The following is a 17,577-nucleotide window of genomic DNA, read 5'->3' as shown; positions in this document are numbered from 1 at the left end:
CCAATCAATGATAGTCCTTGTTCCTGAAGTAGCCAATTAGGAACTAATCCATTCCAATAAACGTACCTCTGAGGTCCAATGGTCATACCAAGTAATCATACTTCTACAGATGACAGTAGTCCAAACGTGCTTTTGAACATTTGCCAGTTCCTAAAGCCATGCTTCTCTAAAACCCTACAGAAGATCAATAGTTGGCTCTGCTTGTGCCTGATCCCAGTATAACTCCGTTACAACAGTAAGTAAAAATTCAGCTTTGTCTTTTTATTTCAGATACTGAGTGATGGTCTCACCATCCTTTGATACCCTTTAAGCTTCCCTTTTAATAAATGCAAAAATCTTTGGAAACTTTTTGCTTTAATACATTTTCCTAGATAGTACAAAAATATAATTTAATTACCTTTGTTATGCTGAACTAATACGGATGTTTAGCTTTCAAATTAAAAAGTGGTATTATGCTAATATCTATTCTTAAAAATAGCTAAACATTTTCAATTATAGAATCTTTTTTTGGTTTTTTTTTGGTGGGGGGTGGGGGGTGAAAATTCTAGGGTCACAAATCAACCCAGATTTTATTCTGGCAAATTTCCTGAGTAATTATTTTTATGCTTTTCAATTAAGTGGTTTCACTTGGTTATAAGATTTTTTTGTAGATGATGTGAAAATTCCCCTAAATCATATCTGCAATGTCAGCAGGATTCAGAGCACAGGAAGCAATGTCCTAAGCAGAATACTTCAGAAAAGATGGCTCAGCTTCCCTGGTTCTACCTTCACCTTCATCAGGCTTGACAAGACTGAAAAGAGCTCTCTTTCCCAATGCCTCGCTACACAGGAATCAAGCATGCTGTGCTTCCAATAAGGCAGTCAGTCATTTCATCTTCTGTGCATCACTGGCCTGGAGCCCAAGCATACCTCTCTAAAGGATTAACCATAAATATGGATTTAGAAAGGTGTCTCAATTTGAGACCTTACAACCCAAGCTGTAATAGCATACTCACACTACAACATAACACAAATGCAATCACAAGGCTGTCAAAAAATCATCTCAAAAATTCACTTGCTTCAACTTCTTATCTTAAGGTAACCACATTGATCAACTCCAAAAGTTAAAGTAGCTGTTTTTACAGCTAGAAAAAAAATTCTAGGAACTATAGGTCTTCCCTTCACATCTCCTTTATCATTCTCTTTATACTTCTCCTTCAACCCAAGCTGACAGACAGAGAAACCAATTAAGAGACAGAGGCAGAACAGTTACATAGAAAAAATAAAGAGATCCTACTTTCAGTTAGAATCTGGTAGAATTAAATCCTGAGGAGTGAGAAGAAATGTGAAGATTAAGTAACCTGTTTAAACCTCCTGGTTGCTTAGGTTTTTCCTTTGAGATGCCATCTGGGAACAGGGTTTGAGTTAGCATCACAATTAAAAAAAAAAAAAGACACAACCACATCATGTAATGAGGGCCTACTGTGTGTCAAGTATTTAAATATTATAACTGCTGTGCAAAAAGGAAGCCTTATTATTTTATATGCAAAGAAAATAAGACTCCAAGGAATAAAGTAACTTGCCTGAGGCTAAGCTAATTAACTTGCTCAGCTACTGGGTGGTTATCCTGGGATTCCAATTATAGTCATGTTGTTACCATATGGCTACATTCTTCCTTATCTGGAAGAGTGACTCCAAGGAATGGAGTAAGGTATCAGAATCAAGGTAGAGCCTCTTAAAGCTGGTTTCATAGGTTCTGATTGCTCCACTGCCACCCTCAGAGAGTCACCGTCCCAGTAATCCACAGCTATTGATGATGATGATGATGTTGATAATAAAAAAAAAGACAATAATGATGAAAATAATATCACCTTAAATGCATTATTTCAACCTTATAACAACCCACAAGGTTGATCTAGTCTTAGCCCCTTTCTACAGGTGGGAAGTCACTGCCTGAGCAGTGACTGCCTAAGCTGATGCAGGTAGTTGATGGTGGAAGCCAGAGCCCAAGCCCTATAAATTATCTCACACTGCATCAGATGAATGTGTCAGATCTCTCAAGTTTGTTGGGAGTGGAAAAATAGTTGAAAATCACCATTCTACAGAATAAACTAAACTCTTTATCGTCTGTTCTTTAAGCTCCTTGATGATCTTGCTACAACCTGTAATTTCTAACCTTATTTTTCATCACTCCTTTTAATTCCAGGAAATTTCTTGCTGTTTTCCTTAAATACCCTGAGTTTTTCTCATTTGCCTAATGCTACTCCTTTTAGCTGAAATGGCATTTTCTATGGATTCTAACAAAGCAAAATGTTATCCACTATAAAACTTCCCTCCTCACATAGAAAAAACTCTCCCACTATCGAACTTCCATAGTACTTTGTCCTTCTCTCAGAAAATTCAGGAGTTATTTATGTGCTTGGAATGGATTCCTACTTGACTTCAGTAGGCATTGATTCCATGTGGATCCTGTGGAATGAATATCCTTCTGGGGCAATATGCCTGGCTGGAAGAAGTTGAAGATCTAATGAAACCAGAGAGAAGAGGCAGCTACAAATCTTTAGAAGTCCTAAAAACTATGATCCTCAATAAGAGCCAAACAATGCATCTTTTTTTTGGGGGGAGGGGGAGACAGAGTCTTGCTCTGTTGCACAGGCTGGAGTACAGTGGCATGATCTCGGCTCACTGCAACCTCTGCCTCCTGAGTTCTAAGTGATTCTCCTGCCTCAGCCTCCATAGTAGCTGAGATTACAGGCATGCACCACCACGCCCAGCTAATTTTGTATTTTTAGTAGAGGTGGGGTTTCACCATGTTGGCCAGGCTGGTCTCGAACTCCTGAACTTAGGTGATCCACCTGCCTTGGCCTCCCAAAATGCTGGGATTACAGGTGTGAGCCTCGCGCCCAGCCCCAAACCTATTCTTATAAAACACAGTGGTTAGGAATGTAGACTCGAGCCAGTCTCCATCTTGGTGTGTGGACCTGGACAAATCACTTAACTTCTATGCCAACTGCCTCATCTGTGAATAGGAAATGAAAACAGAACCTTCCTTACTGGGCTGTTGTGAGGACTCAATCAGTTCATATACATAGTGCCTAGAACAGTGCATGGCTCATGATAAATACTATACAAATATTTGCCATTATTATTTCTGAAACTCATATGTAGATTGGAAAAGTGGCTCCAGTTGCAAGAGGGGAACTGTTAGAGATCAAAAACTTTCAGAAGAAACAATTTAGATGAAGCATATAAAATGGCTTATATATAACTGAAGCAGTACCATTTTCCTCTAAAAAGTTATAGACCAAGAGAAGATATAACTGAACACTATAAAATAATAAATCAAATGATGGCAGAAATAGGTGAATATACACTTTACAGGTAAAGTACAGAGACAACAGAACCAGGGAGTCCATCTGGAAACCTGAAGGAGATTGTTTTAGGTCAAACAAATTTAAAAATTGATAGCTTCTAACTTAACAGATGAATTTAAAATTAGCTATTTAGACTTGGAATACAATTGTTTTCAGGAAAACAATGTTTTAAGTATTGCCTGGGTTTTCTGGTTAATCCATAAAAGCCAATTTAACTTAATATTAGTCTAGTAGTAACAACAGATGATTTTAATATTAATAGACTATTTTAATTACCAGACTGTTTTAATATTAACATATATTTTACTAGTCATGTACAACAATGGTTTTGTAACACATCATCTGTACTGTAGGAATGGCAACTCATAAAATCATGTATCATGAATGCAGGAAGGGATTTGAGTGATAACTAGAGTCACTATACTTCCTAGTTTGCCCAGCTAAGTAATGGTTTATGCTTGCCACCTTAATTATTAACAGCTCCCCGTTAATTAAATCACAGAGGAAATTAAGTCACAGAGAGTGTTGTGACTTAGCAAAAGTCAGAGAGTTAAGAAGAGACTCAAATTAGAACCCAGAAATACTTATTCCTCATCCAGGAGCCTTCCTATTAGACTGCATGGACTCACCAGTATGAAGACAATCATGAAGACTATGATGGTCAGGATTTGGGGCACCCGTACACATGAGATACAGAATCTGTGGGAGTAAAGCTCTCCTTATCCCAGAGGGACTTTCTGGGGTCAAGGGCTGAGGGATTTAGGGGATCCTTGCTTGTGTATCTAAGGCTGGTCCATTTCCTTTTTTATTGTCCCTACTTGTGGCTTCAAGCTCAACACCTCCCTGGAATGGGAAAAGTTACGGGGGATATAAGGAATTTAGTTTGGGATGTGTTGAGTGTGAGATGTCTCTTCAACATTTAACTGGAGATGTAGAACAGGAGTCCAGACTGGAGATACCAGTCTGGAAATAAGCAATGAAAGAGTGGTATGTGAAGCTTAGGGCAGTCATCAGAGAAGAAGAAGAGTTCTGCAGTAAAGAACAGGGGCCAAAAGGAAGGTGAGTGGTAAGGAAGCGAGAAGGCGCTCAGGGAACTGAATAACCAGCTATAACACTGAGGGAAAGAAAAAAATGAGGCCGATGACAATAAACATGATAAACTGCAGCTACTACCATTATTGGAAACTTACTATGTTCCAGGCACTCTACCAATATATATATTTTCTCAGCCCTCATTTCTAGCCTCTGATGTAGGGGAAAAATAAGGTTACAAGAGGTTAAGTAGCAAAGCAGAAATTCAGACTCAAGTGTGACTCTGAAGACTCTGATCTTTCTACAATGCTCTGCTTACTGGGAGCTTATCTTTTCCCCTTCGTATGTGATGTATGGGTGACAGACAGTCTGGCTTATATTTTTCTTATGTGGAAAAATTTATTTTTATGTCTTTGTAGTTAAGATAATAATATTGAATCATGTGAACATGACTTCAGAATGAGGATACTGTCAATGCTCCTTCTGGTAAGTATGTAGCGGTCACTGGCTGTATTTCTGCTCCAAGCATGTTCTACTGGATGAGCAATGGAACATGTTTGCGCTTAATATGCACTATTAATATTGTAGGTATATTCATATTACAAACACATGTTCAACAACCAGGAGCTGATGATTATTTATAAAACAGAAATACTTATTAGGAAGTTTATTAGTTAATATGCTGATTATAAGTTTTGTCATGAGGGGCATTTATCTGTGGTTGGGCTTTGCTGAGAACAAGATTTTTTTTCTTGAGAATATGAATCTGTTGGAAAATATGAGATGGTGCAATTTGCATGTATGTATAAAATTCAAAAACAAGTATTGCCTACTGAAAGTAATAGCAAAAACTAATGAGACTTCTGTTTTTAAAATTATATTAATAAGAAGTATGAACATTACTATTTTGCCAGGCCCAGTTTTATATTTGTTGATATTGAGTTTCTCAGTGGTTAAAACTTATGTTGTCTGATCTCCTCCCTCCAAAAAGAATCTATTAAAGCACTTTCAAAGAATGAAAGTTATGCATAGGCACAAATTTTAATTTATTCTGAAGTTACAGAAGAAAAAGACTGTATAGTTATAAGGAAGTAAGTCTTGGGCTCTTCCCTAGCTGTTTCATGCATTTCAATCTAATCTACAGCTAAGAGAAGATTCTTAAGGGCAGGGACAATCTTTTTTATTTCTTTTGTACAGTGACTAGCACAGTAGTTGGCACACTATATGTACTATATGCTTGATACAATCCTGATATTTACAATTCTCAACTTTATGTATTGAGAATTTGTTGTCATTCTACCCTTTAAAGGAAACATTTGTTTCCCCCATGTGAAAACACAGATATAGCCAAAAACAAAGTTTTTCTACAACTAAACTTTCAAAAGAAATTTCCCATGGAATTTGGTGCTGTTAGAATTCTAGTAGAGTTCTTAATAATCTGATTTTCTGTAAGAAACAATAATTGCCTAAAATAGAGAATTCAACATTTCATTTAGAAATAGTTTTAATTCATTGTTTACTAATTATATTAACAAATACCTTGTTGGAATTCAATAGAATAGGGCTATTGAATTTAAGGGCTAGAGAAGTCTCATTTTTCTTTTCCCACTGGGATATTTTACAGCAGAAAACATATTTATATACTTCATATTTACATGATCATCATAATAAAACAGAAAACTATAATAGTAAAATAAAAGGGGTTATTGTTGTTTTTAATCAAATGAGTAAAATAGTGGATTATAAGAATGAGATTTGAATAGTAATAGACTTATTTACATTTGTGATCACCCATCTAATTATAGTCTTTTTTTCTACTTTTTCAGTTTTTCTTTTTTTTTTTTTTTTGAGACGGAGTCTCGCTCTGTCACCCAGGCTGGAGTGCAGTGGCGTGATCTCAGCTCACTGCAACCTCCGCCTCCTGGGTTCAAGAGATTCTCCTGCCTCAGCCTCCTGAGTAGCTGGGATTATAGGCATGCACCACCATGCCTGCTAATTTTTTGTATTTTTAGTAGAGATGGGGTTTCACCATGTTGTTCAGGCTGGCCTTGAACTCCTGACCTCATGATCCACCCGCCTCAGCCTCCCAAAGTGCTGGGACTACAGGCGTGAGCTACGGCACCCAGCCTCCTCTTTCAGTTTTTCTAGGGGCAATCTTTTTGCCTCTTGTAGGATATGTCATCCGACAAGACGACATGTTTATGTTTTTGTTTTTTCATAGACAGAGGATATATATTTAGGATTTCTAACACAAAGGGGAACAACTAATAGAAGCCTTAAATAGTGAAACAAACCAAGATGTACTGCTGTTCCTTCTTTACTCAAGAGATTGTCAGTATGCTTATTTAATTGAGAGTTTTCTTTGTACCTCCTCAGGTTTATTATGTTGTCAAAGGACTAGTCTTTGAAGAATACTGTAGGGCATAAGGCATATAAACAGAAAACCCTGAAAATGACAGTAAGATTCCCTTTGTTACATCTTAAAAGGAAGGCTAACAATGCCCATCCTAACTTGGAATCCTATATTATGCTTTTGAGTTCATAAGTTAACAGGCTTTGAGCAGTCAATGCAGCATCCAAATAAGTAGATGTGAAGGCTGGGAAAATCGCTGCTTAGAGAGAAAGAACCCAAGAAACATGTCAAAATTTGTAAAGTATACTCTGCTTCTGTGAAATCAAAGCTGTGGGTTCAATGTGCTAGTTGGCATAAATAAAAAAATTATATTCTAAAACAAACAATAGTGCCTTAAGCACAGCTGGTAGTCTTATAAAAGCTGACTGATGGTATAAAAGGTATAATGGATCAAGATGGTTAGCTAGGTACCAACTCATCCTTACTGTTGAAGAAAAATAAACTCAAAAAGCCATGTGATCGGAGGTATGTCAAATAGGAATGTCTCTTAGCACATTACTGTGGTCTTGACACGGTCTAGCTACTCTGATTGCTCTTGGGGACTGGGCAAGAACATGAATAGAGTATAACCTATCACATCTTCTGACTGTGGTCCAGTGGCCTAAACATTACATAACAAAACCACATTTGATAGCTTCCTTCTAATTGCAAGACACATAATAAATACCCCTAAACAATGTAATTTGTGACATATAAGTAGTTTTTCTTAAATTTAAAAAATAATTTCAAAAAATGGGAGCTAGTGTGTGCCAAGGGCAAAACAAGAAACTAACTCAGCCATTCCAATGCCAGAGAATTTCAAATTTAAGTTGACTTTTTACTTTTCATTTGAAGTAAGAAATACCCATTCAGCTACAAGACCAAAATTGAGAGATGATATACTCTGAAAAAAATCTTATACTAACATCTAAAATTTGAAAGTTTTATTTTAAAAAGTCCTTATTAAGGAAAACTTAAAGCATATACAAAAGTAGAATAGTATAAATTAACCCCACTCACTCTCAGGAACCATCACTGAGCTTCATCTATTATCAACTCATGATCAGTTTTACCCTTACACTTCTACTTCCCAAGAAATCAAGTTATTTCATCTCCAAACATCTCAGTAAAACCTTACAATTTTAACTGATCACTGTTAGAAGTTGTGGGATTGTGTTTCATTTTTTATTGCTTTTATTTCGGATATCTATGTCAGTGAAAGAGAGGAAACTGGTGTTAATTGAAGACAAGGAGAATAAAAATCTAGATTTTTTTAGTTCTGTTATTTCTCATACTTAAATACAGTTATAAAATTTTCTCCTCCTTCCACTGAAGGAGATGAAGCTGGCAAGATATAGTCATTCAGTTTTAACAAACATTAATTGAGCACTAGGGACAGGGCTGGGTGCTAGAGATACAAAAATGAGTGAAACAAAGAACCTATCTCTAGAATGGGTGAGACAGACGCAATAAATATTATAGATAACATCAATATAATATGAAAAATGCTAGGATAATGGTATTCACAGGGTACTTTGGGAAATAGAGAATAAGGCAATTCAGAGAAAATCAGATATTCAAGAAAGGCTTCCAGGAAGAGATGATATCTGAGTAAATGCAAAAGTGCTGCAAATGATTGTTACTATGTCATTATAATAAGTGCAATATGAAGGTTCCTTCAAATAGATTTCCTTCATTTAGTGGGCTGGGGAATTAGCAGGGAGGCTCCCCAAAGAGTATTAGTCTGTTGAAGACTATAAAACAACAGTAATTTATAAAAACAGCCACTATATCATGTCCTGTGGGGAATACCAAAGGGAAAGGCATGGTCTCAACCCTCAAGAAGGTAGGAATGTAGATGGGGAGAAATTCAGCATGCATTGGAAAACTGCACTATAGAATGTCCAATCAAATTAGAGAGTTTAGGGATGAGAAGAGTGGCATGAACTGAAGTATTCGCATAAGAGCTTGGACCAAGGTTTTGAATATAAATTTAACCTAGATCAAAAAAGGAAGACAATCTAGTAAAGAATATTAAAAGGTAAGTTCTAAGTGGTCAAAGATTCTTTGTCTTTAAAGAGTTATTTCTTCATTCTGTTCATCTTTGGACTGACTGAAGCCAGGTGGGGAAGGTCAAGATCTTTTACCCAAACCTTAAAGAGGTGTGTGTGCATGTGCTTATGTGTATACTAGTGTCAGAACATGTAGATTTGATCTAAGAATTTACAACCTATTCTAAGCTATTCCATTAGAAAATGCACAATGTCAGGCTGCAAATGCAAAGATCTACTCTGGCGGATATCTGATTCTTGGGGGGAAAATGAAAAGCAAAGCCCATAAAAATTAAAGTTATAAAAGACACATAAGAAAATTCAATCAACAGTATAGTTTCCAGTTGTCATTCTGAACCAATGACACACCATTTATAATACTATCTTTTTTTCTTTTTTTTTTGAGATGGAGTCTCGCTCTGTCACCCAGGCTAGAGTGCAGTGGCGTGATCTCGGCTCACTGCAACCTCCACCTCTCGGGTTCAAGGGATTCTCCTGCCTCAGCCTCCCGAGTAGCTGGGACTACAGGTGTGTGACACCACGCCTGGCTAATTTTTTATTTTTAGTAGAGACGGGGTTTCACCATCTTGGCCAGGCTGGTCTCAAACTCCTGACCTTGTGATCCACCCACCTTGGCCTCCCAAAGTGCTGGGATTACAGGCGTGAGCCACCGCACCCAGCCTATAATACTATCTTTAATAACAACAACAATAGCATCATCTAACACTTACATGGCATCTACTATAAACACGCTTTATATAAGTAACTCATTTAATCCTCAAAGCAGCCTGTCTGGTAGATATATCGTACAACCTCTCCCATTTTACAGAGGGGGTAACTGAGACACAGAGAGACTAATAATTACTCTTTTCTCAATTCTAGTTATTCAACTTTCACTGGTGAGAATTTAGATCAGAGGTTTAAAAGGCATGTAGGTACACAGTGGATATATGTTCAAACTTTTTAATAAACTAGAAAAATTACTTATATCCTTCACTGACTTAAGTGAAATGCTGCATGATAGTATGTTGGCACAGAACCATAAACATAAATGTCAAATAATCCATGAGGCTAAGAGGTAGAGTTGCAAATAGGAATATGCTCCAGCAATGGCTTGTTTATCAGCAAATCAAACACTAGTTTCTGAATATTTCCCCTGGGATTGAAGAATGCATCTTTTTCACAATAGTTACACAGAGAACAGCATCAAACATATATGACAATAAATGACCATATAATATACAGCAATAAAAGTAGCCATTTGCTATAAGTTTTGTCCCTACTGAATAGTAGAAAAACATTACTCCCCAGGTAGAGGTACTTGCTTTTTCTTTCAAACTCTGAAAGCACTTCATTTAGAGCTAAACTCAGTACTTACATTATAGTACATTATAATTCTTTGTTCATGTAGTGGCCTTCCCTCTAGACTATGAGACCTGAGTACGGAGTCTGAACTTATTCCTCCCGGGATTTAAAAGCCATCCCTCTATCTAGTAGCATGAAAGTTTACTGGGTGAATAAATAAATTAATTATTCGATAGGTGACTGTCAGTAAAATCTAAGGCACTATGAAGCATAATAGACAAGTTAAAAATGTCAAGTTGTAAGGGTTTTGTTATTTTAAGAATAGTTTCTAATTTCCCTTGTATTTAAGGCCTTTTCTACACCAGCCCTAATCAACCTTCTTAACTTTATCTTGTCTGTTAGATCCTAGATATGAATTCTTTTACCTTGTACAAGCCCTGTGCTTTCTCACCTCTGTGTTTTAACTCAGTAATCTCCAAAAAGTTTTAGATTATGCAACTCTCTCAGTATAAAATATTTGGTATACTTATTTAACATTGTGCTAAAATATATTTATTACTAAGCAAACACAAAAATAGAAGAAAAAAGATACTTTAAACAAATGAAGTTTTAATCTTTTCTTCCTCCACATGATGCATTGCTCTGTGTGTATCCCACTTTGAAAATCACTGATTTATATCAAAAGAACAAATCTCATAGCATTTTGTGAGAATTAAATGAATCAATACATATAAAGCACTTATAATGCTTCTGAGCATATAGGAAACACTATAAAGGCCAACTAATTTCATTATCATTATTTTCATCAATGTAGTTTCTTTTGAGTGGAATAATGTCTACATACCTACATTCTACCCTCATTCCTACATGCTAAACTTCTTGAAAGTCAAATGATAAATGTTATCTCTTCAAAGAACTATTTGAATCCATCTCTTAAGGGATTAGGACTTACCTCACTGAAGAAGGTACCAAATCTACAAAGTTTAGCAAGAAGCCATGCCCAGGAAGCCAAAGTTTAGCAAGAAGCCATGCCCAGGTAAAAATTAAAGATGGGTTTATGGAAAATGAGGCAAATGCAAAGAGGTATGATTATTAGCCCCATAGGAAAGAAAATACAAGAAAAGTAAATATAAGTCATAGTGAAAATAACTGACTCTATAATAAAAAATGTTTACATGGGCCTAATAATATAAATATTGATGACTAACAAAAAATTGTTTATTGGTTTTAAAAAGATCAAATCAATATGAAGATGTTCAGCTGATTTTTGAGATGGTAAAATATGTCATGTGTTTTTAGATTTCCATAGCTGTACTTTTACAGCAGTCTCAGCATAAAAGAGGTTTCAAGAAGTTTTATCTCTTACCTGTAGCACAGCAGCAAATAAATACACTACTATGAAGATTATAGTTAAAGAAGTATGACCACTTTTCATCAAATGAATAGTGTAGAGGAAAATTAAATGTCCAGGAATCACTAATAGCAGCAGAACTTGAGCAGACTTATTATTTACTCCTGTAATATAAAATGTAAAAGTAATTAAAATGAAATTATATTTTGGTTAATAATAGGTCATAGTTATTAAAATTTGAGGATTACTTTCTAGTTACTATACTTCATACTATCACATGAAATTTGATTGCCAAAAATAAATTTCAAGTAGTTACAATTCATTTCATTCTCTGAAATTTCCACTATATATGTTAATTAAATGAAAGGTGGTTGATAAAAACTTGCTATGAAGAACATCGGCCACACTTTAATATCTATCATAAAAACAGAGGGAAAACAAAAGAGAAAATATAAAGTTCTTAAAGTACAAGAATGTTTTAGTTTTACTAATTTCTTTAGACTTCTATCACTGGTATTAAAAGGGTAGCCATTTCTGATCTTCATTCATAGGTCAATAATCACCAGGCACTGTGGCTCACACCTGTAATCTCAGAGCTTTAGGAGGCCAAGGTGGGAGGACTGCTTGAGGCCAGGAGTTCAACACCAGCCTGGGCAACATAGTGAGACCTCATCTCTACAAAAAATAAAAAAATAAAAAATTAGCCAAGTAAGGTGGCTCGTGCCTGTAGTCCCAGCTACTCAAAAGGCTGAGGTGGGAGGATCACCTGAGCCAGGAGTTTGAGGTGCAGTGAGCTGTGATAGTACGGCTACTCTCCAGCCTGTGCAACAGAGTAAAGCCCTGTCTCAACAACAACAAAATTTTTTTTTAAAACAAAAGTCGGGCCGGGCGCGGTGGCTCAAGCCTGTAATCCCAGCACTTTGGGAGGCCGAGACGGGCGGATCACGAGGTCAGGAGATCGAGACCATCCTGGCGAACACGGTGAAACCCCGTCTCTACTAAAAAATAGAAAAAAATAGCCGGGTGAGGTGGCAGGCGCCTGTAGTCCCAGCTACTCGGGAGGCTGAGGCAGGAGAATGGCGGTAAACCCGGGAGGCGGAGCTTGCAGTGAGCTGATATCCGGCCACTGCACTCCAGGCCGGGCGACAGAGCGAGACTCCGTCTCAAAAAAAAAAAAAAACAAAAGTCAATAATCACACTTATTTTCATCAGGGAAAAAAAAATAAGAATTGTGAGGTTTAAAATTATGGTCTTAGTTTTTTGGTAATCGTGTGCCTTTGTTTTTTCATAGTCACATAAATAATGCATCGTCCTTGAAACCGAGGTTATCCCTTCTCATCTGGTTTGTTTGAGATCAAATGCCTACATTTAGAAAGGCCAAAATAATAATATAGATAAGATAGTACATCTGCCTCCCAAAATCACCTGGCAATGATTCTTTTGTCTTTCACAAAATAAGGTTGCTCTTTCACAACTAATAAGCAAGATACCTCAGAAACAGGCATCAAAGAAACATTATACAAAGATCCTCAGCAACTGTAGAATTGATATACATGCCTTTTCATTCACTGGGATTAGCTCTCAGAAATAGGAAAGTTGAGTAACTCTCACAAAACACATATTCAATAAATGTTGCCTGCCTATAATCTTAGAGAACAATAGGCCTTGATCCAAAATATGCAAAAATCCATAAGCACATACCTGGACCAAAGAAAGTTCTAAATGGGTAGTAACAACCTTTGGGTTCATCAGGCAATTCTCCTGGAATGCTATGTAAATGGAGGTAGGTAGAAATCCTGCTAGCCTGAATGGCCACCAAATTACCACCAATACCTGAAACACAAGGAAAAACAAAGTAGCAATCCTCATATTTTAAACAATTTGCATAAATTCAACCAAAAGCAACCCTCTTCGTGTAACATTATGGGCCAATAAAACAAAATAAAGAGTTCTTCTGAAATGTTGATCTATTTAATGTTTAAGTAAACATTCCAAAGGCATAAAGTGATTGTTAGATAAGATTAATTCATTGTGTTTTCAAACTTGACTGTATGGTATGAAAGCAGACCAGAGCAGGTAATTTTTAAAAATCATTATCAAAACCAAGATATAAAATTAGGTACCAAGATCCTTCACGTTTATCACCTTAATGACAGGGAAGATAAGCTAGACTTACTCAAATAGATAAGACTAGAAACTTTTCTTGTCAGTTTACTAAAGAAATTGGTTCAGAGCCACTAGAAAAAATACTCATTACCCTCTCATATAATCTGAAGCTGAAGAGTTGATGCCAGGATGTGAAATGAATTCCAAAGAGTGGTAAGCCCCTCCAAGGTAAGATAGGATACTCAAATGGTTTCTCCTTTTGCAGAGTATGGGAGAAAGAAGTTAAGCCATAAAAGTGAGTAAGAAGAAAACTGAACAATTCAAATTCTTAACTGCTGAGGGTAGGACTGCCTAAGATTGAGGAAAGAGCAAGAGAATCTCAAACCCCATCCCATGCCTTTCACTAAGAAACATCAGCAACTGACGTTGGGAGAAGAGGAAGAGCACAGATAGTTAAATCTTCTAGGCTGCAGGCATATAGCCCTCCAAGCCTCACACTAAGCACAGGGTAGCCAGAGCATGACTGAAAGCTGAGGTTAGTGGTGTGCTGAAGGTAATGATAATAACCACAAAAAACAAACCCAGTTCAAGTGCTGACTAGATTGACTCAATCCTCCATCCTAATGATGTAGCAGAAGAAAAGAACTCCTATTTCTAGGCAAAAATAATATTTATCTCAATCTCCAATGGTCTTGTATATATAATGTCCAGCATTCAATTAAAAAGTTAAAAGACAGGAAAAAACAATAAAGAATATAAACCATTGGAGGAATTCAGAAGTCATCAGAGCCAGACCCAGAGATGAATCAGGTGTTGAAACCACCCAACAAGAAATTTAAAATAATTATAATTAATACGTTAAAGGATCTAGCGGAAAAGGTACACAAATATATTAAAAGACAGAGACATAAATTAAAAGTAAAAATACGGAAAAAGATATATCATGCAAACACTAAGAAAAAGAAAGTGAGAGTGACTATATCAATATCAGGAAAAAAAAAGGCATTCTAACAGGGAATATTACCAAGGATGAAGACGAACATTGAATAAAGTTTAAGAAGGTCAAGATGGCAAGTAGTAGTGGCTCCTGCCTGTAATCCCAGCACTTTGGGGGGCCGAGGTGGGCGGATCATGAGGTCAGGAGATCAAGACCATCCTGGCCAACATGGTGAAACCCTATGTCTACTAAAAAAACAGAAAAATTAGCTGGCTGTGGTGGCATGTGCCAGTAATCCCAGCTACCCTGGAGGCTGAGGCAGGTGAATCGCTTGAACCCCAGAGTTGGAGGTTGCAGTGAGCTGAGATTGCACCACTGCACTCCAGCCTGGCAACAGAGTAAGGCTCTATCTCAAAAAAAGTCAAGTCTTCAAAATACATCAAGCAAAAACTGGTAAATCTGAGAGGAAAAATAGAAAGGTCTGTTTTTACACACAGATTTTACCACTGTATCTCATTCACTGAGTACACATATAGTAAGTGCTCGCTTAACATCATTGATAGATTCTTGAAAACAGACTATAAGCACAATGACGTACAGCAACTCCTAGAATAGCATCATTCAATGTCATTATATTATAACATTGATGAGAAAAAAGTTGGTTTTGTTATGTATTGTTTCACCTAAAGTCACAGTTTTAAGAACCTATTAACGATGTTAAGTGAGGACTTACTATATTTTAAAAATCAACAATGATATAGAAGACTTTAATAATACTATCAGTCAGTTTAATCTAAATTACATTTATAGAACATACTACCCAAAACAGCAGCATACATTTCACACATGCACTCATGGAACATTAATGAAGACAGACCATATTGCAGGCGATAAGACAAGTCTCAATAAATTAGAAATGATTGGAACAAGCAATGTATGCTCTTTCCATAACAGAAAAGTAAGATATCTGAGGATTCCCCCAAATATCTGGAAAGTAAACAGTACATTTCTTAAAAACCCACAGTTCAAAGAAGAAAACACAAGGAAATTTTGAAAGTATTTTGAATTTACTACAAATGAAAACATAAAATATTGAGATATGTGGGAAGCACATAAAGCAGTACTTAGCAATCCATAGCATTACTTATATTAGGAAAGAAGAAAGCTTTCATATCAATGATCTAAGGCTCACATCTTAAGAACCAAGAAAAATAAACCACAAGAAAGCATAAGGAAGGAATAAAATAAGAACAGAAATCAATGAAATAGAAAATAAAAATAGCAGAGAAAAATAAATGAAACAAAAAGCTGGTTCTTCGAATAGATAAAAAAGAGATAGAAGACACAAATTCCAATATCAAGAATGAAAGAGACATCATCACTGTAGACAGTGCGTGCATTAAAAGAATAATATAGGAATATAATAAACTTTAAAAATACTAAACAATTAGCAAATCAAACGCAGCAAAACATAAAATGTATATAATAATCAAATTTGATTTATCCTAGGAATGCAAGACTGATTTAGTAGTTGGAAAGAAACTAAAGCAACTCAGCACATTAACAAATGAATGCAGGAAAAAATAATATAATTGGATGAATAAATGCAGAATAATTTATAAAATTTTATATTTATCATTAACAACCCTTAGCAAACGAGGAATCAAGTAGGACTTCTTTAACTTGATAACCACACACCCACACACACATGAAATCTGAGATATGACAAAGGAGGAACTGCAAATCAATAAATAGTGCTATAGACTTGTAATAAGTAGTGCTAAGATAATTATGGAATATGCCAAAAACCTATGCAATTTGATCCCCACTCTCATATCATGCACAAAAATAAATTCCACATTAATTAAACACATCATGCAAAAGAAAAACATATTAAGTTTTACAAGATGATACAGAATGGATCAAAAAGGATTTTTTAACAAAACAGATAAATCACACACCATAAAGGAAAAAGTTGACAAATCTGACTACAGTGTAATTAAAACCTTCTGTTCATCAAAAGACACCATACAGAAAGTGGAAAGACAAGCCACAGAGTGGAAGAATTTTTTTTCAACACATATAATTGTCAAGGGACTACTATCTAGAATATATAAAGAACTCCTACATGTAGAGAGAATCAGTAATTGCAGAAACGCAAATAAAAGCATAATAAATATCATTTCACACTCATCAGATTGGTAAAAACTTTTAGCCTAAAAACATCAACTATTTATAATGACGTGGAGCAATGAGAACTCTTACACAAAGCTAGCAAGAATGTCAACTGTTACAATCCCTTTTGAAAACATTTTGGCATTGTGTAATACAGTTGTTGAGGCCAAGTGCAGTGGCTCACACTTGTAATCTCAGCCCTTTGGGAAGCCGAGGCAGGAGGATCACTTGAGCCTTGGAGTTTGAAACCAGCCTGGGCAATATAGTGAAACTTTGTCTCTACTAAAAATAAAAAAAATTAGCTGGGTGTGGTGGTGCACACCTGTAGTTGCAGCTACTCAGAAGGCTGAGGCAGAAGGATGGCTTGAGCCCAAGAGATTAAGGCTGCAGTGAGCCATGGTCATGCCACTGCACTCCAGTCTAGGTGACAGAATAAGGCCCTGTCTTAAGTAAGTAAGTACGTAAGTAAGTAAGTAAGTAAGTAAGTAAATAAATAAATAAAGTTGTTGATAGCCATATCCTACAATCTAGCAATTCCACTCTTAGACAAATACTCAAAGAGGCCGGGCGCGGTGGCTCAAGCCTGTAATCCCAGCACTTTGGGAGGCCGAGACGGGCGGATCACGAGGTCAGGAGATCGAGACATCCTGGCTAACACGGTGAAACCCCGTCTCTACTAAAAATACAAAAACTAGCCGGGCGAGTGGCGGGCGCCTGTAGTCCCAGCTACTCGGGAGGCTGAGGCAGGAGAATGGCGTAAACCCGGAGGCGGAGCTTGCAGTGAGCTGAGATCCGGCCACTGCGCTCCAGCCTGGGCGACAGAGCGAGACTCCGTCTCAAAAAAAAAAAAAAACAAACAAACAAATACTCAAAGA

At 36.5% G+C, this 17,577-nt stretch overlaps 1 protein-coding gene across 4 annotated transcripts in view; it reads right to left on the bottom strand.

Annotated features, from left to right (window-relative positions):
• SLC41A2 (solute carrier family 41 member 2) overlaps nt 1-17,577 on the bottom strand; it is a 152,803-nt gene that overhangs the window by 27,736 nt on the left and 107,490 nt on the right. For all 4 annotated transcript variants that reach the window (XM_033220819.1, XM_033220816.1, XM_033220817.1 and 1 more), the window contains 2 exons: nt 13,186-13,317; nt 11,500-11,648 (listed from right to left, as the gene is read on the bottom strand). In XM_033220819.1, coding sequence (XP_033076710.1) covers nt 11,500-11,648; nt 13,186-13,317 — 281 coding nt within the window. The remainder of the gene's footprint in view (nt 1-11,499; nt 11,649-13,185; nt 13,318-17,577) is intronic.

This window comes from Trachypithecus francoisi, unplaced genomic scaffold (assembly GCF_009764315.1).
Source record: "Trachypithecus francoisi isolate TF-2019V2 unplaced genomic scaffold, Tfra_2.0 Lachesis_group11, whole genome shotgun sequence".
Taxonomy (NCBI): domain Eukaryota; kingdom Metazoa; phylum Chordata; class Mammalia; order Primates; family Cercopithecidae; genus Trachypithecus; species Trachypithecus francoisi.
The sequence above is the reverse complement of the archived record's forward strand: the minus strand, read 5'-3'. Positions and strand labels throughout refer to the sequence as shown.